The 27,692-nt window shown below is 36.5% G+C and overlaps 1 protein-coding gene across 1 annotated transcript in view; it reads right to left on the bottom strand.

Annotated features, from left to right (window-relative positions):
• Positions 1-27,692, bottom strand: part of LOC128017541 (basement membrane-specific heparan sulfate proteoglycan core protein) — a 1,082,135-nt gene that overhangs the window by 1,032,837 nt on the left and 21,606 nt on the right. Inside the window, exons 4-6 of the mRNA XM_052602945.1 lie at positions 19,422-19,703; positions 14,763-15,110; positions 6,610-6,957 (exon numbers count right to left, since the gene is read on the bottom strand). Coding sequence (XP_052458905.1) covers positions 6,610-6,957; positions 14,763-15,110; positions 19,422-19,703 — 978 coding nt within the window. The remainder of the gene's footprint in view (positions 1-6,609; positions 6,958-14,762; positions 15,111-19,421; positions 19,704-27,692) is intronic.

The raw sequence follows: 27,692 nt of genomic DNA, 5'->3' as shown, positions 1-27,692 counted from the left end.
TTTCTCTCTTGTTCCGAGGTCACCGTGGCCACCAGATCCAGTCTGTGTCCAGATCAGAGGGTCACTGCAGTCACCCGGATCCAGTATGTATCCAGACCAGATGGTGGATCAGCACCTAGAAAGGACCTCTACAGCCCTGAAAGACAGCGGAGACCAGGACAACTAGAGCCCCAGATACAGATCCCCTGTAAAGACCTTGTCTCAGAGGAGCACCAGGACAAGACCACAGGAAACAGATGATTCTTCTGCACAATCTGACTTTGCTGCAGCCTGGAATTGAACTATTGGTTTCGTCTGGTCAGAGGAGAACTGGCCCCCCAACTGAGCCTGGTTTCTCCCAAGGTTTTTTTCTCCATTCTGTCACCGATGGAGTTTCGGTTCCTTGCCGCTGTCGCCTCTGGCTTGCTTAGTTGGGGTCACTTCATCTACAGCGATATCATTGACTTGATTGCAAATTAAAACAGACACTATTTCAACTGAACAGAGATTACATAACTGAATTCAATGATGAACTGCCTTTAACTATCATTTTGCATTATTGAGACACTGTTTTCCAAATGAATGTTGTTCAGTGCTTTGGCGCAATGTATTTTGTTTAAAGCACTATATAAATAAAGGTGATTGATTGATTGATTGATATGGGTCCTGAGGCACTTCTGCCGGAAGAGCGCGCGCTCCTGTATAGCAGAGCACTGAGAGCACAACAGACTTCACTGATCAGAGCGAGAGTGTCGCGAAATGTCACAAAAGAAGTGTGTTTTTGGTTGCCAGGGCAAGACAACCCTGCACAGATTACCAAAGAAAAAACAGTATTAAGGGACCAGTGGATGGAGTTTATTTTTACAGAGCATCGACAGAGTTGTGCAAGTGTTTGTGTTTGTTCCCTGCATTTCTAAAATGCTTGTTTTACAAACAAGGCCCAGTTTGACGCCGGATTTGCAAATCGTTTATTTCTTAAGGATGAAGCAATCCCAATGAAAAAGGGTCACGATTGTGTGAACCACAGGCGGTGAGTAAAACTGCTTAAAATATCTCTGCCTCCTTGTTAGTGCGTCCCCTCCCATGCCAGAGACCCGGGTTCAAACCCCGCTCGGAGCGAGTCGTTGCTGCTGCTCTCGTTTAGTTTCAGCTTTCACAGCTGTCACAGCTTCCAAACGCTCTCAACGCAAAAGCTTACTGGCGCTCGTGATTCTTTAGCTCCGCCCACACGTCACGCCTCCAGGGGCTCGTGTTTTTCCAGGAAAAATCGGTACAGACTATCTTTCTCTTATGAATATGATAAAACTAAATACTTTTTGGAGTTATGAAGGATGCAGTACTACTCTATAGGTACTCAAGATTAACAGGATATTGAGTGAAAACGAGCATTTCACCCCCCCCTTTAAGAGAGGTATGCCATTCCAATTAGTAAAAGTTGTCAAGGACACAAGAGGGCGCTATTTAATTGTGAAGGTAGTATTATATGGGGAGGAAATTGCTTTAATGAACATTTATTGAATTGAACATTTATTAACCAGGCGATTTTCTGACTACAGCATTTGCCAAAATAGCAGAGTGGAGAGTTAAGACACTGTTTATTGAGGGATATTTTATTTGTCGTTTATGCCCCATTATATATAAATTCCCAAAAGGTAAATCATTATTATCAACTCAGGCTAAAACTGTTAAGGCTCTGTGTGAAGACTTTGACTATGTAGATATTTGGAGGGTCTGTCACTCTGCAGAACAGCAGAATACTTTTTTTTGTAAACAGCTGCTAAACAAGGATAGATTATTTTCTCTTAAAAATATGTTGCAGCATATAATGTCTTGCATTATATGTAATAGATCTATATCTGACCATGCAGCAGTTTTTGCTGAATACCCCTTCGGGAACCAAAATACTGAAAAATCATTAAAAATAAAAATCATTTATTTTGGCTGATCATAATTTTATCTCATATTTTACAGAGGAGCCTCAACCGAAGATCCATCTTTACTGAACAGCCAATGCTTTATTTAGACGCCTTACTATAGCATACACATGAAGTTAAAGGTGCAGACAAGCAAAACAAAAAGAGATCTTAGAATCAAGAGACTATATATTATAAAACCAACCCCTGGCAAGATGAAGGAAATTTCAGCACATAGATCTGCTTTAGATTCTCTTTTTTAATTTATATAAGTCAGATTTACAAGTGGATACAACACAAACCACAGAGCTTTTCTTCTCCACCCACAACCTGCCCAGTTTATCAGAGGATCAGACGTCTTCCCTTAATGCTCCTATATCTTAAAAGTAAGCCATAAAGAGTTTGCAGTCTGGGAAAGCACCTGGCCCAGATGGGTTAGTAATGAATTCTATAAAGAATTTAGAGATTTATTATGCTGCGTTTTTTTTTCCCTAGGAACTTTTTTCCCCCAGACCTGTTGCTTTCTGCGTTTCCACCGCAGTGTAAAGTACCGGGAAGATTAGGCAAATAGACTGGTGACGTAGGTCTACACGTGTTTCTCAATACAAAGTATGCTGATTTTGGACGTGCATCCTCGTTAGTTCAGACTTTGTGCATTCGACTCGGGAGTGTGATGTCCGCTACGTTGCAGGTCCGGTAAATCTGCAAACCGCAGCGTACTTAATAAAGTGTGGATCACGTGGAGCTCACCGTCTCCGAGATTGGCGAAACACATTTTTAAATAGGCCCTGCCTTTATAAATAAACCACATATTTGAGTTTAAAACAACTACATTCTCATCTGAAATACTTTAAAATTTACATTTCATGACACAACAACAGTAATATTTTGAAAATGTTGATCCAAATAAATGGTGGTTGAACTCAACCAATGCTGTGTGAACTCAACCAATCAGCATGTTTAGCATTCAAGTCCCACCCCCGAAAGTTCCGGAACACCTTGCCAGCAGGGACTTTCTGAGGGGCATTTTTTTACCCAGAACTTTATTTAGTTCCTGGTTCCTGCGGTGGAAACACACCGAGTACCAGCCCAAAGTCTCTAGTTCCTGGGTAAAGTTCCTGCGGTGGAAACGCAGCATTAGTTGACCCCTTACTAAATATGCTCAGTGACTTAATTTGTAAAAGGCCATTTGCCACGATCCATGAGAGAGGCGAATATCAGAATCAGAATGAGCTTTATTGCAAGGTATGTTTACACATACGAGGAATTTGTTTTCGTGACAGAAGCTCCGCAGTGCAACAGAATGACAGCGACAGAACAAAAAAACAAATTTTCTGTCATTTTGTGTCATTTCTGCACCACCAATATAAACTAACAAATTTTGAGTTGAAGTTCTACATCCTTCCTAATAAACAGAACCGGAGAGGACAAAATAACTACAAGCAATAAGTTGTGAGGATGATCATGGGAAGTTGTTCAATATGTGCATTTTTGTCATTCAAGTACACATGATGTTCGGTGTGTTTTCCCCCACACTGACTCCACCCTCGCCATGCCCCCAAATATGACTAGACGCCAACGGTTAATATTGATTTGATGGATTGATGGAATTTTTGTGTCAATATTTCTGATAATTGAGAATTAATTTTTTCATATATGTATTTTATTTTTCTTGCTTAATGCATAACATGTTCAGGCATGTAAAGTATATTTATTTTTCATACTTGTATATAATTTTGTTGCAAAACAGAATTAACCATTGAACCAGTGCGTCGATGGTTCCTGACGTCACTTGCGTGCCAACTCGTGGTGAGAGCGATATAAGCCGCATTTCGGCTGCTGCTTAATCTTTTCCATCCTCGCCATTTCTTCTTTAAATATATGCCTGAACTGTTTTGTTCCATTAGTGATCGTTGGATGCACATGTCGCCCCACCCCATACCTACACTGATTGGTTTGATCGTCTTTCATAGACATACATGATAGGAAATGTGTGTGTAGTTGGTGTAGGATGGACTATGTTGTTTAAAAACAGTGTTGTTTTTGGCAACCCTTTTAGTTTTAGTCTTAGTCTTAATGCATTAAAACGTGTTTTAAAAAGACTAAACTTAGTAAGCATTATTAAAAATGCATTCTATTTACAGACAAGCAGGTTATGGGAGGGAAATGCTTAATGCGTAATTAAACAAGTTGCGTTCATATTCTGGGCTCATTCATATCTGCTTGTCTGTGAATAGAATGCTTTATTAATAATTTGTTTACTGAGTTTGGTCTTTTTAAAACATTGTTTTAATGCATAAGGCCATGTACTTTCACATTAAGCATTTAAGAATGTCCCAATTATTTATTTGTGAATTTGACTAGTCCAGAAGATTAAACTTGAAGCAGCTAACATCTCGTGATTCAATAAATCAGACATAGTGACTCAAGTTAACAATAAACAACTGTGCATTATAACGAAGGCTTTGTAAAACTGCAGTTGTTAGCTTTTTAAACAACATACTTTGTCCTACAACAACTACGCACACATTTCCTATAATGTATGTCTATGAAAGACGATCGAACCAATCAGAGTAGGTATGGGGCGTGGCTGCACGTGCAGGCCCGCCTCGATCTGCAGGCTGCAGCCCAGTGTACTTGGTGTTATCTGGTGACCAACTTCCTGGTTCAGGTCTCCGCTGCAGATGTGATGGAACGACCGCAGCAGATTCAGCGATTCTGAAAGCACAACCTGACGTGATATTAAGCTGTCTAATAAACACAGATTTGCTCATTGCATGATTTTGATATTCTTGTAAAGATGACAAGTTATTAGTATGATCGCCCGTAGCGGCTGAAGTAGGAAGGATACACAAAAACAAATATAAGATAAAGTAAGTCTGTGTTGGCGCGGGTTTCGAACACCCTGAGACGACAAAATGAACCACCGATCTACCAATCTACACTGGTTCAGACACAGATTTGTGGATTGCACACAGGACTCTCGGCATCATATTGTGCATCTGGCTTAATCAAAGAAATGTGACCATGTTAACTTGTGACCCGAGTTTACCTGTTAGGAAATTAAACTATAAAACGCTGACTACATTTTATGGTTTATGACATTAAAGAACATCTCAGTTCTCACGTCTGAATGTCTCACATCTGAACGTCTCACCTCTGAACGTCTCAGACAACTGTAAATTTGTGGCTACTGTGGTTTAATTATAAATGCTATCGTTAACTTATATTTACCAAAGTAAAAACATGGTACATTTTCTTTAGAGACTGCTGATGTCTCATTACATGAATGTAACTTAAAAACGTTGTTTCCAATTTGCTGTTATTTTCTCATAGCATTACATTTTAGCAGAAAATACTATTTATATGTAATATTTTTTTAAAGTAATTGGCTAGTGTAAACAAGTCTCAAGGTACAGAGTATTGCATTCTTTTGATTTTTTATTACAGAATAAAGTTAATATTTAAAATACTTGTATAATCAAATAAAATACAATCTAGTGAACGCAGATATCAAGTTAACACATTTGTAAAGTAATGTTTATACGCAGTATTTCAGCTAGAATAATCCTATACGTTTACACTTCATTCAAATCAAGTCATGTTTCCAAAGTAATGCTACAAGAAAATAATGTGTGCTGGACTTTAGTTCACTTAAATCCACCTCCATTGTTTGTTAGTGAATAAATGATGAACAGAAACATATTATGTCATTCTAGATTTTAACAAAAAATGATTAAAAATTAAGTCCTTCCATCCTCTTATAAAAAACAGATATGTAGCTGATCTGGAGTCACCTTCACTACAACTTCAGCATAAATGGCTGCCCACTGCTCCGGGTGTGTGTTCACCATACTTGGCTGTATGTCACCTCACTTAATAAAAAAAACAAGAAAAAAAGGAAACGGAGCGAGTGCTTGAAGTACTAGAAATATACCGGCATCAGTTTACTGTCACAGCAGGTTTTGTCCCTGAACTGAACCCATGAGTGGAAAAGATCCAGAGAAAATCTGCACTGTGAGTCGATGCACCCCACGAGAGTGTATATATTATTTTTTTAGAAAATTGTAATATTTACTTTTATAAATATTTAATATTTATAAAATTTTTATAAATTTTATTTGATTGTGTGTGTGTGTGTGTGTGTGTGTGTGTGTGTGTGTGTTTGTGTGTGTGTTTTAAAAGGCAATTGCACTGAAGCATCAAGAAACACATGAGCTTCTGCCAGTCACGCTGAGGTTTGTGTATTTCATATTGTTTTAATATGTCAGTTAAGTGTAAATCTTAATCACAGTAACTTATTGTCAACAGTGTTAAACCCTGAAATGTCTTACAGTGTGTATTAAATTTAAGATTTGGTCTGCTTGCCGATGATATTAATTACATCAAAAATATTTGTAAATATTGGTATAAAAAACATTGATATTCATATCCATTATGTTCTGTTGTATTCGCAGATCATACAATTACAGACTGTTCAACATTTACATAATTAAAGAGTGTAAAAAGTGCAATGTAATGAAGTCATGTGACAGTTTGAGTCACTCGATGTATGATGTGATTAGTTTCACGTGAAGAAAAAGACAGAATAGAGTTTATACTGAGCTGAATTTGATAAACAGTAAGAGTTTTTTCATTTTGATCAAAACCACAGTCTCTCAGTTGGACATGTGATCATATTAGAGAGAGTTTATGAGGACAATGATATTAAACTCACCCTTCACTGAGAGAGAAACAGCAGAGCTTGATTGTGATGAGTTTGGTCTTCCATTTCTCTGTCCTCTACACGTGTACTGACCCTCATCAGATGTAGTTACTGCTCTGATAGTGAGAGTGTCTGTGTTTACAGTGTAACGATCAGACGACTGTAACTTTACACTGCCTTTATACCACTCATATTTCCAGACAGGTGTCCAGTCATATGTCCAGTAATATCTCTGGTCATATGTCAGGCCATTTCTCTGTCTCCAGACACTGTTAGACTCAATCACACACGTCAGTCTCACTTCTTCTCCAGTGAATACTGTATTGCCTGGAGTCACAGTCAGAGTAGATGTTGGTAAATCTGTGAAGAAAGACAGAAATATGAAGTGACTCAAACATCTCTTTCAGGGAAAACATTTTGTAATTGTTTTATAAAACTACAATTCATTATTTTAAGTCACATCTCATAACATTGTTTCTGTTTTATTTGTGTATTGTCATTAGTTTCCTCATTTCAGTTTTTTGAGGAGGCTCTGGTTAAGTCTTGAAGGATCTCAGGAATCTCAATCCACATTATTTTTCTTGTAAGAGCCATTTATGAGTTTAATGTTTCTGGTTTCTGGTGCCAATCAATATTTTATTGTTTTGTTGCTTGATATTGTAAACCTGTGCCCTTCCATATTATTTTAATACATGATCTGAATCATGAACACACTGCTTTGTAGGGCACACAGTTTTACTGTCTCCTGCACTTTGTTATTCTTCTGGTAAAATACTTTAAAATTTACATTTCATGACACAACAACAGTAATATTTTGAAAATGTTGATCCAAATAAATGGTGGTTGAACTCAACCAATGCTGTGTGAACTCAACCAATCAGCATGTTTAGCATTCAAGTCCCACCCCCGAAAGTTCCGGAACACCTTGCCAGCAGGGACTTTCTGAGGGGCATTTTTTTACCCAGAACTTTATTTAGTTCCTGGTTCCTGCGGTGGAAACACACCGAGTACCAGCCCAAAGTCTCTAGTTCCTGGGTAAAGTTCCTGCGGTGGAAACGCAGCATTAGTTGACCCCTTACTAAATATGCTCAGTGACTTAATTTGTAAAAGGCCATTTGCCACGATCCATGAGAGAGGCGAATATCAGAATCAGAATGAGCTTTATTGCAAGGTATGTTTACACATACGAGGAATTTGTTTTCGTGACAGAAGCTCCGCAGTGCAACAGAATGACAGCGACAAAACAAAAAAAAAAAATTCTGTCATTTTGTGTCATTTCTGCACCACCAATATAAACTAACAAATTTTGAGTTGAAGTTCTACATCCTTCCTAATAAACAGAACCGGAAAGGAGGACAAAATAACTACAAGCAATAAGTTGTGAGGATGATCATGGGAAGTTGTTCAATATGTGCATTTTTGTCATTCAAGTACACATGATGTTCGGTGTGTTTTCCCCCACACTGACTCCACCCTCGCCATGCCCCCAAATATGACTAGACGCCAACGGTTATTATTGATTTGATGGATTGATGGAATTTTTGTGTCAATATTTCTGATAATTGAGAATTAATTTTTTCATATATGTATTTTATTTTTCTTGCTTAATGCATAACATGTTCAGGCATGTAAAGTATATTTATTTTTCATACTTGTATATAATTTTGTTGCAAAACAGAATTAACCATTGAACCAGTGCGTCGATGGTTCCTGACGTCACTTGCGTGCCAACTCGTGGTGAGAGGGATATAAGCCGCATTTCGGCTGCTGCTTAATCTTTTCCATCCTCGCCATTTCTTCTTTAAATATATGCCTGAACTGTTTTGTTCCATTAGTGATCGTTGGATGCGCATGTCGCCCCACCCCATACCTACACTGATTGGTTTGATCGTCTTTCATAGACATACATGATAGGAAATGTGTGTGTAGTTGGTGTAGGATGGACTATGTTGTTTAAAAACAGTGTTGTTTTTGGCAACCCTTTTAGTTTTAGTCTTAGTCTTAATGCATTAAAACGTGTTTTAAAAAGACTAAACTTAGTAAGCATTATTAATAATGCATTCTATTTACAGGCAAGCAGGTTATGGGAGGGAAATGCTTAATGCGTAATTAAACAAGTTGCGTTCATATTCTGGGCTCATTCATATCTGCTTGTCTGTGAATAGAATGCTTTATTAATAATTTGTTTACTGAGTTTGGTCTTTTTAAAACATTGTTTTAATGCATAAGGCCATGTACTTTCACATTAAGCATTTAAGAATGTCCCAATTATTTATTTGTGAATTTGACTAGTCCAGAAGATTAAACTTGAAGCAGCTAACATCTCGTGATTCAATAAATCAGACATAGTGACTCAAGTTAACAATAAACAACTGTGCATTATAACGAAGGCTTTGTAAAACTGCAGTTGTTAGCTTTTTAAACAACATACTTTGTCCTACAACAACTACGCACACATTTCCTATAATGTATGTCTATGAAAGACGATCGAACCAATCAGAGTAGGTATGGGGCGTGGCTGCACGTGCAGGCCCGCCTCGATCTGCAGGCTGCAGCCCAGTGTACTTGGTGTTATCTGGTGACCAACTTCCTGGTTCAGGTCTCCGCTGCAGATGTGATGGAACGACCGCAGCAGATTCAGCGATTCTGAAAGCACAACCTGACGTGATATTAAGCTGTCTAATAAACACAGATTTGCTCATTGCATGATTTTGATATTCTTGTAAAGATGACAAGTTATTAGTATGATCGCCCGTAGCGGCTGAAGTAGGAAGGATACACAAAAACAAATATAAGATAAAGTAAGTCTGTGTTGGCGCGGGTTTCGAACACCTTGAGACGACAAAATGAACCACCGATCTACCAATCTACACTGGTTCAGACACAGATTTGTGGATTGCACACTAGTGATGGGATTTATGGCTCTTTGAGGGGATCCGGATCTTCGCGATCCGTTCCTTTCAAAGAGCCGTTCAAAAGAATGGCTCTTTTGGCTCTTTTTAAATATTTAGTCAGTTTTAAGAAGCCAGCTTGGGAGCATCTCAGTTTATCCTGGAAATAATCACTGGGAGGTATTATGAGGTGAGATTTGTAGTCAAATAATTAAAGCTCAGATATCACACACCAATATCTGAGTTTGAATTATTCTGAAATATTGATTATTACCTCATTTCTCATGTGTCGACTATATTCCATAGGGTTGCACAAATCCCTCTGCTTAGACAGTGACATCATTATTTTGATTTACCTTTAGTACAAAGTGTGTGTGTGTGTGTGTGTAAAACTACGTTGACTTATGTTATTCATACAATACCTACTCACAAATAAACATAAAAAACAAAGCCGGCTGCAATGAATTTCTGTGCAAAACAGCTTTTACTACAAACACTTCCACACAAGAACATTGTTATCACACAAGAACATTTTGATAGAAAACTATTTTTTTTTTTAAGTAGATAAAATTAGAATAAATAAAATGGAAATGTCTACATACTACATACTATTACTACTGTAAACTTTGCAAATAGGACATCAGCCCCTTCAAGTCAATGAACAATAACAAAGTGGGCTGCAATGAATGTCTGTGGAAAACAGCTTTTAGTGAAACATTTCTATACAAGTACAGTATCACAAAAATTTTTAATGATTTTAAAATAAGTTTTAAATGAACACAAAATGCAATGTAAATGCATGCACAACTAATAACTAATATCATCACGCTATAAAGGGTTGGCCTGCGCTGGGTGCGCCCCTCCCCCTATAACTGTTCTGTCTCCTGGCGGAGCTCATTTGTATGAACACGCATAGGAAAAAAGAACGATAGAAAGAACGGCTCCTCTCCAGTCGCGACTCGGCTCCCATCGTTCATGTTTATGAGCCGTTCAAAAGAATCGGTTCGTTCGCGAACGTCACAACTCTATTGCACACAGGACTCTCGGCATCATATTGTGCATCTGGCTTAATCAAAGAAATGTGACCATGTTAACTTGTGACCCGAGTTTACCTGTTAGGAAATTAAACTATAAAACGCTGACGTAGGGCTGTAGTACTCGAGTCCGGTCTTGGACTCGAGTCCGGACTCGAGACATTTTTCTGTCGTCTCGGACTTGTCTCGGACTCGTTGCATTTGCACTCGGACTTGTCTCGGACTTGGCCATTGGACTCGCCAAGTCTTCTAGTTGGTCTCGACCGAGTCCAGCAAAAAAATAAAATTTCTCCTTCAAAACAAAACCACATTTGCATGATGTCGCGACTGAAAACGTGTGGCGCGCCGCTCTCCTTATTTCCAAAGCACTCAGTAGCCTGCGCTTGCGCTCCAGTGGCGTCTGCTGTTGCTGGGCAACCATGACCCGCTCTCCATGATGACGCAGAAGTTTCAGCAAAGAATAAATGGAATTCCAGCACTTAAAATCACTTGCAGTAGCTCTGCTAATAGATTCATTTAAAAAATGGCTATCCTTGTACAACTATGATAATCTGTTTCTCCATCTTGCCTTAGCTTTCAGTATTGTTCCGGGAAAGGATGTACATGACCAGTGGTGCACTTACTGCGACCTGAAAAGTTTAGATGTTTCCAATTTAATTTTCTACCTGTTAGATTGTGTTTTATTCACGTCTACACCTAGATAGCCTTTTTTTATCAATAAACGCGTATTAATGTATAGCCTTATGCAACAATTACATATGTAAATTTTAAAAACTTTATATATGACATTACATATTTACATTTTCATGTAACAGCCAGTATTTGTATCTGTAACAATCACAAAATTTTTCCTATCTGCATTCGGATACAACATCGTACAGTTACTTGATAAGACTGTTATGACTTTTTATATATTTTTTCGTAGTTATCACTGAACAAGTATGTCGTGTTAAACTGAAATAATTATTAATTTCTAAAATAATATTTATCATGCAAGCAGAGAGATGTCATGACAAACGTTTAGTGATCATTTGAACACGACTGAATCCATTCAATGCACACATTTTCAGTACGCAGAACACTTTAAGCGAGTCTTAATGTTAATGAACTTCACTAAACAGATGTGTGTGTGCCGCGCAAACCAGCAAAAGGTAAATATGCAAACATGTAGGACAAGTACACAATGTATCCGTATCGAAGCTGATTATTAGCCTACTCTTGAGAGAGAACTGGTTTGGTTTTTGAGAGACTGAGACGCGCAGCGCGGCTGTTTGATTGGTGAGCGCGCTGTGCTTATTCCATTCATTCGTATCATGGTAGCCTAAGCTTTCAATATATGCCTTTTAAATATATACAAATAATATAACGTGTAGCTATGATGTATTATTATAGGTAAAATAACTCTTGCAACGCTCTGATTTCTGAGAGATAAACAGAGAGGCGACAACAATGCGGTGTTTGATTTGCGATCTTTTCACTCATAAAGTTTACATTCATTCACTTCTGGCGCTGATGCCCTGGCTCACCTGTTATCTAGCAAACACCAGACTGTGTCATCTCCAGCCGAGTATTCAGGCAGAATTATTCCTTGAGCGTTATTCGTTTTTTAAGCCATTATTCGTGCCATTCCGAATAAGGTAGGCCTATTCGGCTTCAGGCACAACCCTAATTATTACATTACATATTTTATTTTTACATGCAACATAGATAAGGTCATATAGTAACAGCTCCACGCAATATTGTAATTCTAAAATTCACGTCGCACTTGCAAACACTTTGTATGCATTATGGTTAATGCATGCTGGAGTAGTCGATTGTTTCCGACAGAGCTCGACTAGTCTATGCAAGCACTAGCACAGTATGACAAAAATTTCGCTGTATTTATGTGCGCATGTCCAGTAGAGCCAAACGTATCCATTCTAGCCTTGCTGCGCGCATTTGTCATATCCCGAGCTTTGCGTGTGTCTGTGCACTGTGCCAATTAGGCATAGTCATATACATTTTTGACCACAGATATAATGTCAACAAAAAATAAAGTACATACAAATTATTTGACCTTACAGTTCCAAACTTTGTTTGTTTATCCAAGTTTAGCTCCCAGGGTCGGACTGGGGGTAAAATCAGTACTCATTAGCAAGGCCCCAAAGGAAGAGAGGGCCCTTGAAAAGTATGAATCTGAAATATATATTTTTTACCTGGATATTTTCATGGGTGGGGGCCATGGGGGCCCATCAGGACTGCCTATGCATAGGGCCCAGGATCTTGTTTAACGCCCCTGTTAGCTTTAACCCTAATTATACACACTTGAACCTAATCAAGCTCTTACTAGACACACTAATCTTCAAGGTGTTTTAAGGCCAGTTGGAGCTAAACTTTTCAGGACATTGGCCATCCAGGATGTAGTTTGGAGACCCCTGTCCTACAGAGTTGTTACTTTGCACATGCTTTTTGATCATTACAAATAATAATGTAAAATGATTTTCTTAGAATAGGAGATATGCTTTCTCTTGCATCACAAACATTATCAGTATTTAAGTATGTGGTCTTGAAGAGGACCCTTTTTTCTTTCATTTGGACTCGGTCTTGGACTTGGACTCGAAACTTTTGGACTTGGACTTGACTTGGACTCGAACCTCTTTGGACTCGGTCTTGACTCGGTCTCGACTAGTCCTGGACTTGGACTTGACTTGGACTCGACAAAGCCGGACTTGACTACAGCTCTACGCTGACGACATTTTATGGTTTATGACATTAAAGAACATCTCAGTTCTCACGTCTGAATGTCTCACATCTGAACGTCTCACCTCTGAACGTCTCAGACAACTGTAAATTTGTGGCTAATGTGGTTTAATTATAAATGCTATCGTTAACTTATATTTACCAAAGTAAAAACATGGTACATTTTCTTTAGAGACTGCTGATGTCTCATTACATGAATGTAACTTAAAAACGTTGTTTCCAATTTGCTGTTATTTTCTCATAGCATTACATTTTAGCAGAAAATACTATTTATATGTAATATTTTTTTTAAGTAATTGGCTAGTGTAAACAAGTCTCAAGGTACAGAGTATTGCATTTTTTTTATTTTTTATTACAGAATAAAGTTAATATTTAAAATACTTGTATAATCAAATAAAATACAATCTAGTGAACGCAGATAACAAGTTAACACATTTGTAAAGTAATGTTTATACGCAGTATTTCAGCTAGAATAATCCTATACGTTTACACTTCATTCAAATCAAGTCATGTTTCCAAAGTAATGCTACAAGAAAATAATGTGTGCTGGACTTTAGTTCACTTAAATCCAACTCCATTGTTTGTTAGTGAATAAATGATGAACAGAAACATATTATGCCATTCTAGATTTTAACAAAAAATGATTAAAAATTAAGTCCTTCCATCCTCTTATAAAAAAACAGATATGTAGCTGATCTGGAGTCACCTTCACTACAACTTCAGCATAAATGGCTGCCCACTGCTCCGGGTGTGTGTTCACCATACTTGGCTGTATGTCACCTCACTTAATAAAAAAAACAAGAAAAAAAGGAAACGGAGCGAGTGCTTGAAGTACTAGAAATATACCGGCATCAGTTTACTGTCACAGCAGGTTTTGTCCCTGAACTGAACCCATGAGTGGAAAAGATCCAGAGAAAATCTGCACTGTGAGTCGATGCACCCCACGAGAGTGTATATATTATTATTTTAGAAAATTGTAATATTTACTTTTATAAATATTTAATATTTATAAAATTTTAATAAATTGTATTTGATTGTGTGTGTGTGTGTGTGTGTGTGTGTGTTTGTGTGTGTGTTTTAAAAGGCAATTGCACTGAAGCATCAAGAAACACATGAGCTTCTGCCAGTCACGCTGAGGTTTGTGTATTTCATATTGTTTTAATATGTCAGTTAAGTGTAAATCTTAATCACAGTAACTTATTGTCAACAGTGTTAAACCCTGAAATGTCTTACAGTGTGTATTAAATTTAAGATTTGGTCTGCTTGCCGATGATATTAATTACATCAAAAATATTTGTAAATATTGGTATAAAAAACATTGATATTCATATCCATTATGTTCTGTTGTATTCGCAGATCATACAATTACAGACTGTTCAACATTTACATAATTAAAGAGTGTAAAAAGTGCATTTTTTCATTTTGATCAAAACCACAGTCTCTCAGTTGGACATGTGATCATATTAGAGAGAGTTTATGAGGACAATGATATTAAACTCACCCTTCACTGAGAGAGAAACAGCAGAGCTTGATTGTGATGAGTTTGGTCTTCCATTTCTCTGTCCTCTACACGTGTACTGACCCTCATCAGATGTAGTTACTGCTCTGATAGTGAGAGTGTCTGTGTTTACAGTGTAACGATCAGACGACGGTAACTTTACACTGCCTTTATACCACTCATATTTCCAGACAGGTGTCCAGTCATATGTCCAGTAATATCTCTGGTCATATGTCAGGCCATTTCTCTGTCTCCAGACACTGTTAGACTCAATCACACACGTCAGTCTCACTTCTTCTCCAGTGAATACTGTATTGCCTGGAGTCACAGTCAGAGTAGATGTTGGTAAACCTGTGAAGAAAGACAGAAATATGAAGTGACTCAAACATCTCTTTCAGGGAAAACATTTTGTAATTGTTTTATTATTACAATTCATTATTTTAAGTCACATCTCATAACATTGTTTCTGTTTTATTTGTGTATTGTCATTAGTTTCCTCATTTCAGTTTTTTGAGGAGGCTCTGGTTAAGTCTTGAAGGATCTCAGGAATCTCAATCCACATTATTTTTCTTGTAAGAGCCATTTATGAGTTTAATGTTTCTGGTTTCTGGTGCCAATCAATATTTTATTGTTTTGTTGCTTGATATTGTAAACCTGTGCCCTTCCATATTATTTTAATACATGATCTGAATCATGAACACACTGCTTTGTAGGGCACACAGTTTTACTGTCTCCTGCACTTTGTTATTCTTCTGGTAAAATACTTAAAAATTTACATTTCATGACACAACAACAGTAATATTTTGAAAATGTTGATCCAAATAAATGGTGGTTGAACTCAACCAATGCTGTGTGAACTCAACCAATCAGCATGTTTAGCATTCAAGTCCCACCCCCGAAAGTTCCGGAACACCTTGCCAGCAGGGACTTTCTGAGGGGCATTTTTTTACCCAGAACTTTATTTAGTTCCTGGTTCCTGCGGTGGAAACACACCGAGTACCAGCCCAAAGTCTCTAGTTCCTGGGTAAAGTTCCTGCGGTGGAAACGCAGCATTAGTTGACCCCTTACTAAATATGCTCAGTGACTTAATTTGTAAAAGGCCATTTGCCACGATCCATGAGAGAGGCGAATATCAGAATCAGAATGAGCTTTATTGCAAGGTATGTTTACACATACGAGGAATTTGTTTTCGTGACAGAAGCTCCGCAGTGCAACAGAATGACAGCGACAAAACAAAAAAAAAATTTTCTGTCATTTTGTGTCATTTCTGCACCACCAATATAAACTAACAAATTTTGAGTTGAAGTTCTACATCCTTCCTAATAAACAGAACCGGAAAGGAGGACAAAATAACTACAAGCAATAAGTTGTGAGGATGATCATGGGAAGTTGTTCAATATGTGCATTTTTGTCATTCAAGTACACATGATGTTCGGTGTGTTTTCCCCCACACTGACTCCACCCTCGCCATGCCCCCAAATATGACTAGACGCCAACGGTTAATATTGATTTGATGGATTGATGGAATTTTTGTGTCAATATTTCTGATAATTGAGAATTAATTTTTTCATATATGTATTTTATTTTTCTTGCTTAATGCATAACATGTTCAGGCATGTAAAGTATATTTATTTTTCATACTTGTATATAATTTTGTTGCAAAACAGAATTAACCATTGAACCAGTGCGTCGATGGTTCCTGACGTCACTTGCGTGCCAACTCGTGGTGAGAGCGATATAAGCCGCATTTCGGCTGCTGCTTAATCTTTTCCATCCTCGCCATTTCTTCTTTAAATATATGCCTGAACTGTTTTGTTCCATTAGTGATCGTTGGATGCGCATGTCGCCCCACCCCATACCTACACTGATTGGTTTGATCGTCTTTCATAGACATACATGATAGGAAATGTGTGTGTAGTTGGTGTAGGATGGACTATGTTGTTTAAAAACAGTGTTGTTTTTGGCAACCCTTTTAGTTTTAGTCTTAGTCTTAATGCATTAAAACGTGTTTTAAAAAGACTAAACTTAGTAAGCATTATTAATAATGCATTCTATTTACAGGCAAGCAGGTTATGGGAGGGAAATGCTTAATGCGTAATTAAACAAGTTGCGTTCATATTCTGGGCTCATTCATATCTGCTTGTCTGTGAATAGAATGCTTTATTAATAATTTGTTTACTGAGTTTGGTCTTTTTAAAACATTGTTTTAATGCATAAGGCCATGTACTTTCACATTAAGCATTTAAGAATGTCCCAATTATTTATTTGTGAATTTGACTAGTCCAGAAGATTAAACTTGAAGCAGCTAACATCTCGTGATTCAATAAATCAGACATAGTGACTCAAGTTAACAATAAACAACTGTGCATTATAACGAAGGCTTTGTAAAACTGCAGTTGTTAGCTTTTTAAACAACATACTTTGTCCTACAACAACTACGCACACATTTCCTATAATGTATGTCTATGAAAGACGATCGAACCAATCAGAGTAGGTATGGGGCGTGGCTGCACGTGCAGGCCCGCCTCGATCTGCAGGCTGCAGCCCAGTGTACTTGGTGTTATCTGGTGACCAACTTCCTGGTTCAGGTCTCCGCTGCAGATGTGATGGAACGACCGCAGCAGATTCAGCGATTCTGAAAGCACAACCTGACGTGATATTAAGCTGTCTAATAAACACAGATTTGCTCATTGCATGATTTTGATATTCTTGTAAAGATGACAAGTTATTAGTATGATCGCCCGTAGCGGCTGAAGTAGGAAGGATACACAAAAACAAATATAAGATAAAGTAAGTCTGTGTTGGCGCGGGTTTCGAACACCTTGAGACGACAAAATGAACCACCGATCTACCAATCTACACTGGTTCAGACACAGATTTGTGGATTGCACACAGGACTCTCGGCATCATATTGTGCATCTGGCTTAATCAAAGAAATGTGACCATGTTAACTTGTGACCCGAGTTTACCTGTTAGGAAATTAAACTATAAAACGCTGACTACATTTTATGGTTTATGACGTTAAAGAACATCTCAGTTCTCACGTCTGAATGTCTCACATCTGAACGTCTCACCTCTGAACGTCTCAGACAACTGTAAATTTGTGGCTACTGTGGTTTAATTATAAATGCTATCGTTAACTTATATTTACCAAAGTAAAAACATGGTACATTTTCTTTAGAGACTGCTGATGTCTCATTACATGAATGTAACTTAAAAATGTTGTTTCCAATTTGCTGTTATTTTCTCATAGCATTACATTTTAGCAGAAAATACTATTTATATGTAATATTTTTTTTAAGTAATTGGCTAGTGTAAACAAGTCTCAAGGTACAGAGTATTGCATTTTTTTGATTTTTTATTACAGAATAAAGTTAATATTTAAAATACTTGTATAATCAAATAAAATACAATCTAGTGAACGCAGATAACAAGTTAACACATTTGTAAAGTAATGTTTATACGCAGTATTTCAGCTAGAATAATCCTATACGTTTACACTTCATTCAAATCAAGTCATGTTTCCAAAGTAATGCTACAAGAAAATAATGTGTGCTGGACTTTAGTTCACTTAAATCCACCTCCATTGTTTGTTAGTGAATAAATGATGAACAGAAACATATTATGTCATTCTAGATTTTAACAAAAAATGATTAAAAATTAAGTCCTTCCATCCTCTTATAAAAAACAGATATGTAGCTGATCTGGAGTCACCTTCACTACAACTTCAGCATAAATGGCTGCCCACTGCTCCGGGTGTGTGTTCACCATACTTGGCTGTATGTCACCTCACTTAATAAAAAAAACAAGAAAAAAAGGAAACGGAGCGAGTGCTTGAAGTACTAGAAATATACCGGCATCAGTTTACTGTCACAGCAGGTTTTGTCCCTGAACTGAACCCATGAGTGGAAAAGATCCAGAGAAAATCTGCACTGTGAGTCGATGCACCCCACGAGAGTGTATATATTATTTTTTTAGAAAATTGTAATATTTACTTTTATAAATATTTAATATTTATAAAATTTTAATAAATTTTATTTGATTGTGTGTGTGAGTGTGTGTGTGTGTGTGTGTGTGTGTGTGTGTGTGTGTGTGTGTGTGTGTGTGTGTTTGTGTGTGTGTTTTAAAAGGCAATTGCACTGAAGCATCAAGAAACACATGAGCTTCTGCCAGTCACGCTGAGGTTTGTGTATTTCATATTGTTTTAATATGTCAGTTAAGTGTAAATCTTAATCACAGTAACTTATTGTCAACAGTGTTAAACCCTGAAATGTCTTACAGTGTGTATTAAATTTAAGATTTGGTCTGCTTGCCGATGATATTAATTACATCAAAAATATTTGTAAATATTGGTATAAAAAACATTGATATTCATATCCATTATGTTCTGTTGTATTCGCAGATCATACAATTACAGACTGTTCAACATTTACATAATTAAAGAGTGTAAAAAGTGCAATGTAATGAAGTCATGTGACAGTTTGAGTCACTCGATGTATGATGTGATTAGTTTCACGTGAAGAAAAAGACAGAATAGAGTTTATACTGAGCTGAATTTGATAAACAGTAAGAGTTTTTTCATTTTGATCAAAACCACAGTCTCTCAGTTGGACATGTGATCATATTAGAGAGAGTTTATGAGGACAATGATATTAAACTCACCCTTCACTGAGAGAGAAACAGCAGAGCTTGATTGTGATGAGTTTGGTCTTCCATTTCTCTGTCCTCTACACGTGTACTGACCCTCATCAGATGTAGTTACTGCTCTGATAGTGAGAGTGTCTGTGTTTACAGTGTAACGCTCAGACGACTGTAACTTTACACTGTCTTTATACCAATCATATCTCCAGTCTCTGTTAGACTCAATCACACACTTCAGTCTCACTTCTTCTCCAGTGAATACTGTATTGCCTGGAGTCACAGTCAGAGTAGATGTTGGTAAACCTGTGAAGAAAGACAGAAATATGAAGTGACTCAAACATCTCTTTCAGGGAAAACATTTTGTAATTGTTTTATAAAACTACAATTCATTATTTTAAGTCACATCTCATAACATTGTTTCTGTTTTATTTGTGTATTGTCATTAGTTTCCTCATTTCAGTTTTTTGAGGAGGCTCTGGTTAAGTCTTGAAGGATCTCAGGAATCTCAATCCACATTATTTTTCTTGTAAGAGCCATTTATGAGTTTAATGTTTCTGGTTTCTGGTGCCAATCAATATTTTATTGTTTTGTTGCTTGATATTGTAAACCTGTGCCCTTCCATATTATTTTAATACATGATCTGAATCATGAACACACTGCTTTGTAGGGCACACAGTTTTACTGTCTCCTGCACTTTGTTATTCTTCTGGTAAAATACTTAAAAATTTACATTTCATGACACAACAACAGTAATATTTTGAAAATGTTGATCCAAATAAATGGTGGTTGAACTCAACCAATGCTGTGTGAACTCAACCAATCAGCATGTTTAGCATTCAAGTCCCACCCCCGAAAGTTCCGGAACACCTTGCCAGCAGGGACTTTCTGAGGGGCATTTTTTTACCCAGAACTTTATTTAGTTCCTGGTTCCTGCGGTGGAAACACACCGAGTACCAGCCCAAAGTCTCTAGTTCCTGGGTAAAGTTCCTGCGGTGGAAACGCAGCATTAGTTGACCCCTTACTAAATATGCTCAGTGACTTAATTTGTAAAAGGCCATTTGCCACGATCCATGAGAGAGGCGAATATCAGAATCAGAATGAGCTTTATTGCAAGGTATGTTTACACATACGAGGAATTTGTTTTCGTGACAGAAGCTCCGCAGTACAACAGAATGACAGCGACAAAACAAAAAAAAAAATTTCTGTCATTTTGTGTCATTTCTGCACCACCAATATAAACTAACAAATTTTGAGTTGAAGTTCTACATCCTTCCTAATAAACAGAACCGGAAAGGAGGACAAAATAACTACAAGCAATAAGTTGTGAGGATGATCATGGGAAGTTGTTCAATATGTGCATTTTTGTCATTCAAGTACACATGATGTTCGGTGTGTTTTCCCCCACACTGACTCCACCCTCGCCATGCCCCCAAATATGACTAGACGCCAACGGTTATTATTGATTTGATGGATTGATGGAATTTTTGTGTCAATATTTCTGATAATTGAGAATTAATTTTTTCATATATGTATTTTATTTTTCTTGCTTAATGCATAACATGTTCAGGCATGTAAAGTATATTTATTTTTCATACTTGTATATAATTTTGTTGCAAAACAGAATTAACCATTGAACCAGTGCGTCGATGGTTCCTGACGTCACTTGCGTGCCAACTCGTGGTGAGAGCGATATAAGCCGCATTTCGGCTGCTGCTTAATCTTTTCCATCCTCGCCATTTCTTCTTTAAATATATGCCTGAACTGTTTGGTTTCGAACACCTTGAGACGACAAAATGAACCACCGATCTACCAATCTACACTGGTTCAGACACAGATTTGTGGATTGCACACAGGACTCTCGGCATCATATTGTGCATCTGGCTTAATCAAAGAAATGTGACCATGTTAACTTGTGACCCGAGTTTACCTGTTAGGAAATTAAACTATAAAACGCTGACTACATTTTATGGTTTATGACGTTAAAGAACATCTCAGTTCTCACGTCTGAATGTCTCACATCTGAACGTCTCACCTCTGAACGTCTCAGACAACTGTAAATTTGTGGCTACTGTGGTTTAATTATAAATGCTATCGTTAACTTATATTTACCAAAGTAAAAACATGGTACATTTTCTTTAGAGACTGCTGATGTCTCATTACATGAATGTAACTTAAAAACGTTGTTTCCAATTTGCTGTTATTTTCTCATAGCATTACATTTTAGCAGAAAATACTATTTATATGTAATATTTTTTTTAAGTAATTGGCTAGTGTAAACAAGTCTCAAGGTACAGAGTATTGCATTTTTTTTATTTTTTATTACAGAATAAAGTTAATATTTAAAATACTTGTATAATCAAATAAAATACAATCTAGTGAACGCAGATAACAAGTTAACACATTTGTAAAGTAATGTTTATACGCAGTATTTCAGCTAGAATAATCCTATACGTTTACACTTCATTCAAATCAAGTCATGTTTCCAAAGTAATGCTACAAGAAAATAATGTGTGCTGGACTTTAGTTCACTTAAATCCACCTCCATTGTTTGTTAGTGAATAAATGATGAACAGAAACATATTATGTCATTCTAGATTTTAACAAAAAATGATTAAAAATTAAGTCCTTCCATCCTCTTATAAAAAAACAGATATGTAGCTGATCTGGAGTCACCTTCACTACAACTTCAGCATAAATGGCTGCCCACTGCTCCGGGTGTGTGTTCACCATACTTGGCTGTATGTCACCTCACTTAATAAAAAAAACAAGAAAAAAAGGAAATGGAGCGAGTGCTTGAAGTACTAGAAATATACCGGCATCAGTTTACTGTCACAGCAGGTTTTGTCCCTGAACTGAACCCATGAGTGGAAAAGATCCAGAGAAAATCTGCACTGTGAGTCGATGCACCCCACGAGAGTGTATATATTATTATTTTAGAAAATTGTAATATTTACTTTTATAAATATTTAATATTTATAAAATTTTAATAAATTTTATTTGATTGTGTGTGTGTGTGTGTGTGTGTGTGTGTGTGTGTGTTTGTGTGTGTGTTTTAAAAGGCAATTGCACTGAAGCATCAAGAAACACATGAGCTTCTGCCAGTCACGCTGAGGTTTGTGTATTTCATATTGTTTTAATATGTCAGTTAAGTGTAAATCTTAATCACAGTAACTTATTGTCAACAGTGTTAAACCCTGAAATGTCTTACAGTGTGTATTAAATTTAAGATTTGGTCTGCTTGCCGATGATATTAATTACATCAAAAATATTTGTAAATATTGGTATAAAAAACATTGATATTCATATCCATTATGTTCTGTTGTATTCACAGATCATACAATTACAGACTGTTCAACATTTACATAATTAAAGAGTGTAAAAAGTGCAATGTAATGAAGTCATGTGACAGTTTGAGTCACTCGATGTATGATGTGATTAGTTTCACGTGAAGAAAAAGACAGAATAGAGTTTATACTGAGCTGAATTTGATAAACAGTAAGAGTTTTTTCATTTTGATCAAAACCACAGTCTCTCAGTTGGACATGTGATCATATTAGAGAGAGTTTATGAGGACAATGATATTAAACTCACCCTTCACTGAGAGAGAAACAGCAGAGCTTGATTGTGATGAGTTTGGTCTTCCATTTCTCTGTCCTCTACACGTGTACTGACCCTCATCAGATGTAGTTACTGCTCTGATAGTGAGAGTGTCTGTGTTTACAGTGTAACGATCAGACGACTGTAACTTTACACTGCCTTTATACCAATCATATCTCCAGTCTCTGTTAGACTCAATCACACACGTCAGTCTCACTTCTTCTCCAGTGAATACTGTATTGCCTGGAGTCACAGTCAGAGTAGATGTTGGTAAACCTGTGAAGAAAGACAGAAATATGAAGTGACTCAAACATCTCTTTCAGGGAAAACATTTTGTAATTGTTTTATAAAACTACAATTCATTATTTTAAGTCACATCTCATAACATTGTTTCTGTTTTATTTGTGTACTGTCATTAGTTTTCTCATTTCAGTTTTTTGAGGAGGTTCTGGTTAAGTCTTGAAGGATCTCAGGAATCTCAATCCACTTAATTTTTCTTGTAAGAGCCATTTATGAATTTAATGTTTCTGGTTTCTGGTGTCAATCACTATTTTATTGTTTTGTTGCTTGATATTGTAAACCTGTGCCCTTCCATATTATTTTAACACATGATCTGAATCATGAACACACTGCTTTGTAGTGCACACAGTTTTACTGTCTCCTGCACTTTGTTATTCTTCTGCTTATTTCTCTACAGTGTCTAATGAACCAGACGTCTCACACATTCACAGACAAATAAGGTTCATAACATCATGTGTGTGTGTTTTTTCAGGAGAGCATCCGTTATATATCTGTTATTATTTTATTCGTTATTATTAATGTGTAATCATAATCATTGATAATTGAATTGTTACATTTAATCAAATAATCATTTATTATGTTTTATTATTTAGTATTTCACTTATTTTTCTTGTTCTTGAAGTTCTTTCAGTTGTTGTTTAACATGATTGTTTGTTTCAAGTCAGAGAATGTGTCCATGTCAAGTTTTTTAACATCACATGTTGATTTTCTTTAATACAGTTCTAGCTTCACGACTGAATGTGGTTTTGTGAACTGGTTTTGGGATCAGACAGGACAAGATGGATGTCTCAGGATCTGATAAAGTGACTGGATGGAGATCTGATCTAACAGTCACACGCTCAGACAAACATCTGAATGTAGAGTTAGATCAGGAATGGACTTGAATAAGATCCTCATACAGAGAGCAATAGAGACACCAGAACAGAGATATTCATCATTCTGCTTAAAAATACTGAATTATATTAGGCACATATGATTTCACTCACTACATACATTTAAATAGTTTTAATTACTGAATTAAATGAACTTTATTTAAATTAATTAAAATTAATAAACAATGTGTGATCTTCTGGATTCATCATATTTGATGTGCCATAATCATATTTCAGGTCAAATTAAATCTGTCTAAACTTTCACTTTCATTGATCTACAGATGATATACTGCCACTGTTTCTTTCTGCAGTGGAAACATCAGTTTAGTTGATATTGATTTAATTTGATTGGAAACAGTCATATAGTGTCTTCTCTAATTCTTACATTTTATTAATAATTAAGTTTATGTAATATGAAATATGATGCATACATTAAATAAGGTTGAATAAATTTAATATTTTAATTAAATATACAATTTGATTTACATTTTAATTTAATTTAAATTACATTTAATTTAATTTAAATTTAGTCACAGAGTCTCTGAGCAGAAACATGAATGTCCAGCTCTGTGTGTAATCATAGAGACAGAGACTACAGTAAAAGTAAAGAGAGAGACTGTCTCTCCTCTGAACACACACTGATCTGATCTGATCTCACCTTCACTACAGCTTCTGATCTCCATCTATTAATACACTTATGAGCAAATATTGAGAGAAACAGCATCACAGTATCATGATCACTGTTATGAACTCACAATCATTATGAGGAAAATACTGCATTAAATTAAATATCTGGTTTGCTTGTAGTTGGTGTTGATTATTAAAAATGTTTTCAATTTTTCCAATCATATACTGATTTGTATATTCAGTCAACATTTCTGTTCTTTAATTCACATATTACAGTGTACGACATTTACATAAACTTTCAATATTGTCAAATATGTTTCTTTATGAGAACAATGATATGAAACTCACCCGTCACTGAGAGAGAAACAGCAGAGCTTGATTGTGATGAGTTTGGTCTTTTATCTCTCTGTCCTCTACACGTGTACTGACCCTCATCAGATGTAGTTACTGCTCTGATAGTGAGAGTGTCTGTGTTTACAGTGTAACGATCAGACGACGGTAACTTTACACTGCCTTTATACCAATCATATGTCCAGTCTCTGTGATCAGACTCAAACACACACGTCAGAATCACTCTCTCTCCAGTGAATACTGTATTGTCTGGAGTCACAGTCAGAGTAGATCTGGGTAAAGCTGTGAAGAAAGACATAAAAACATATAGAGTCTGAAAAAGCAGTTCAGAGAAAAGAATTACTCTGTATTTGTATGACACTATATAGTGTTTTTTTTTTTTTTCTTTTCTTTCATAGCTTGTGTGTTTTCTTGGTCGAGTCGGAGTGAACTGCTGTGCTGACAGAGACTCATGAACACTTTTACTCGTGCACGGAGACCAACGGTCAAGGTCAGGATATTCTTTATAAAATGTTACATTTTGATTAGTTTTTCCACCAAACCCCTGAACACGTGCTGTATCTGAATACAGTGGTGCAGAACGGGGATATTCAGTATATGCAGTGCATAGAGGCTGAAATAATTTAATAAAATGTTATAAATAATCAAAAGCTTTGCTGTTAAGAATAATGTAATGAAACATTTTTATTTAAATGTTTTTAGCATTTGTAATGAGTTCAAAATGTATAATACACTGAGAACTCTATCAGCCGTAGCTCAGCGCTCACACTTCATTAAGCTCCGTTCACATTACAAGAGACACGCAACGACAGAGACATGTTCCCCTTCACTTCAATGAGGAGCTGGTGATTTCTGGAGACATGAGCGACAGTGACCGTTGGTGACGGGATGGGGTGAGTCCAGAGATGGGACAAAGTGGAGAATCCTTCAACTTTATGCAAATGAAGAGCAACTTTTGGGAGCGACAGCCAATAGGAAAGAAGATGATAGAGCTCATGTGATCGCTCTCCTCTCAGCTCCGGCAGTGAAAATGTATTATTATCAGCTGAAACAAGTTTATGAAGTAAGATTTTTGGGTATTTGAATCGACTCTAAATTATTTTTTTTAATTCATATTCAGAAATTGATAGAAAAATGCACAAAAGGAACAAAAGTCTTAAGGTGTTTGTCAGGAGCTGAGAAGGGGGTAAGCTGTCAGTCACTGAAAATAATTGACTGTGCTGTGATTAGGTCAAATATAGATTATTGTAGTGTAGTTTACAGTTCTGTGAACAAAACCTTCCTTCAAAAGATAGAAGTAATAAACCAAGCTTTGTGGATTTGCTGTTGTGCATTTAGATCTTCTCCGGTCGCTTCTTTACAAGAATGGCCTCTAGTTTGTTCAGAATCAGGCAGTTCAGGATCAAGGAAACGTGTGGGTGTGGATGGAAATGAGGAAGTAGACTTGCTAGCAAAGAAAGCATTAAATCATCCACAAACAGTAATTAAGTTAACGTTAAGTGAAGCTGAATTCAAGAGATTGATATCAATTGAAGTAAGAAATAACAAAAGTTATGGAATAGTGGGTCTAAAGGAAGACATATTTTCCAGATTCAAGAGAGTGCTGGAAAGGAGAAGAAAATATATTGAAAAAGGAAGAAAGATGTCATCTTTTTAAGACTGAGAACTGGACATCATTGAACTATAGTCTTTTATAAGATAGGTAAGCATGAATCAGGAAAGTGTGACCAATGTGGAGAGATAGAAACAGTGAAGCATATTCTTTTTTAATGTTCTGCATATGAAAACGAGAGTTTTCTTTTAATTCAAGGATGGCTGGGAGATGATTAATATTTCTTTAAATGTTTTGTTAGGAAATGGGTCAAGGCAATCAAGAGTGCATGAAATATTGTTTAAATACCTGAGAACACAGGAACAATAGGTAGAATCATTTAGTTATCATTATTATTATTATTATTATTATTATTATTATTATTATTATTATTATTATTATTATTATTTTGGTTTGTTTCTTTCTTCCAAATCTATGCACACTCCAGATCAGTAGGTGGCGGTAATGCACATATTTATTTTGCTGGTTTGCCAATCCGCCATAAAACACTAGAAGAAGAAGAAGAAGAAGAAGAAGAAGAAGAAGAAGAAGAAGAAGAAGAAGAAGAAGCAGCAGCTCCGGCAGTGACGCTGTTTGTATTTTTGCCACAGATAAACATACGCGATGGAAAAGACCATGGCTCTCATTCTGGGGCAGACATAGAGTCCAACAAATATAGAAGAAAACTCTCTGGGCGCAGAACAGAAAAGACAAAAAAATATATTAAAAAAACGTGCATTTTATATAAGGACAACAATATCCAAATGAATTAAAAGAAATTGCTAAGCCTACTCTATAACGTCAATCAACATTTAATGTTGTTGTCTACAGTATAAGAGAGCAAAGTGATTAACACTAATATCAGTTCATTTCTGAGTAGTATCTCTATTGCTCATAAAAATAAAGAAGTCACGATATGTTTGTGAATGAGCGTTTGATTTACATTTGAGAGGA

Source organism: Carassius gibelio, chromosome A7, assembly GCF_023724105.1.
Source record: "Carassius gibelio isolate Cgi1373 ecotype wild population from Czech Republic chromosome A7, carGib1.2-hapl.c, whole genome shotgun sequence".
Classification (NCBI taxonomy): domain Eukaryota; kingdom Metazoa; phylum Chordata; class Actinopteri; order Cypriniformes; family Cyprinidae; genus Carassius; species Carassius gibelio.
This window is presented reverse-complemented; position numbering and strand designations above follow the sequence as displayed.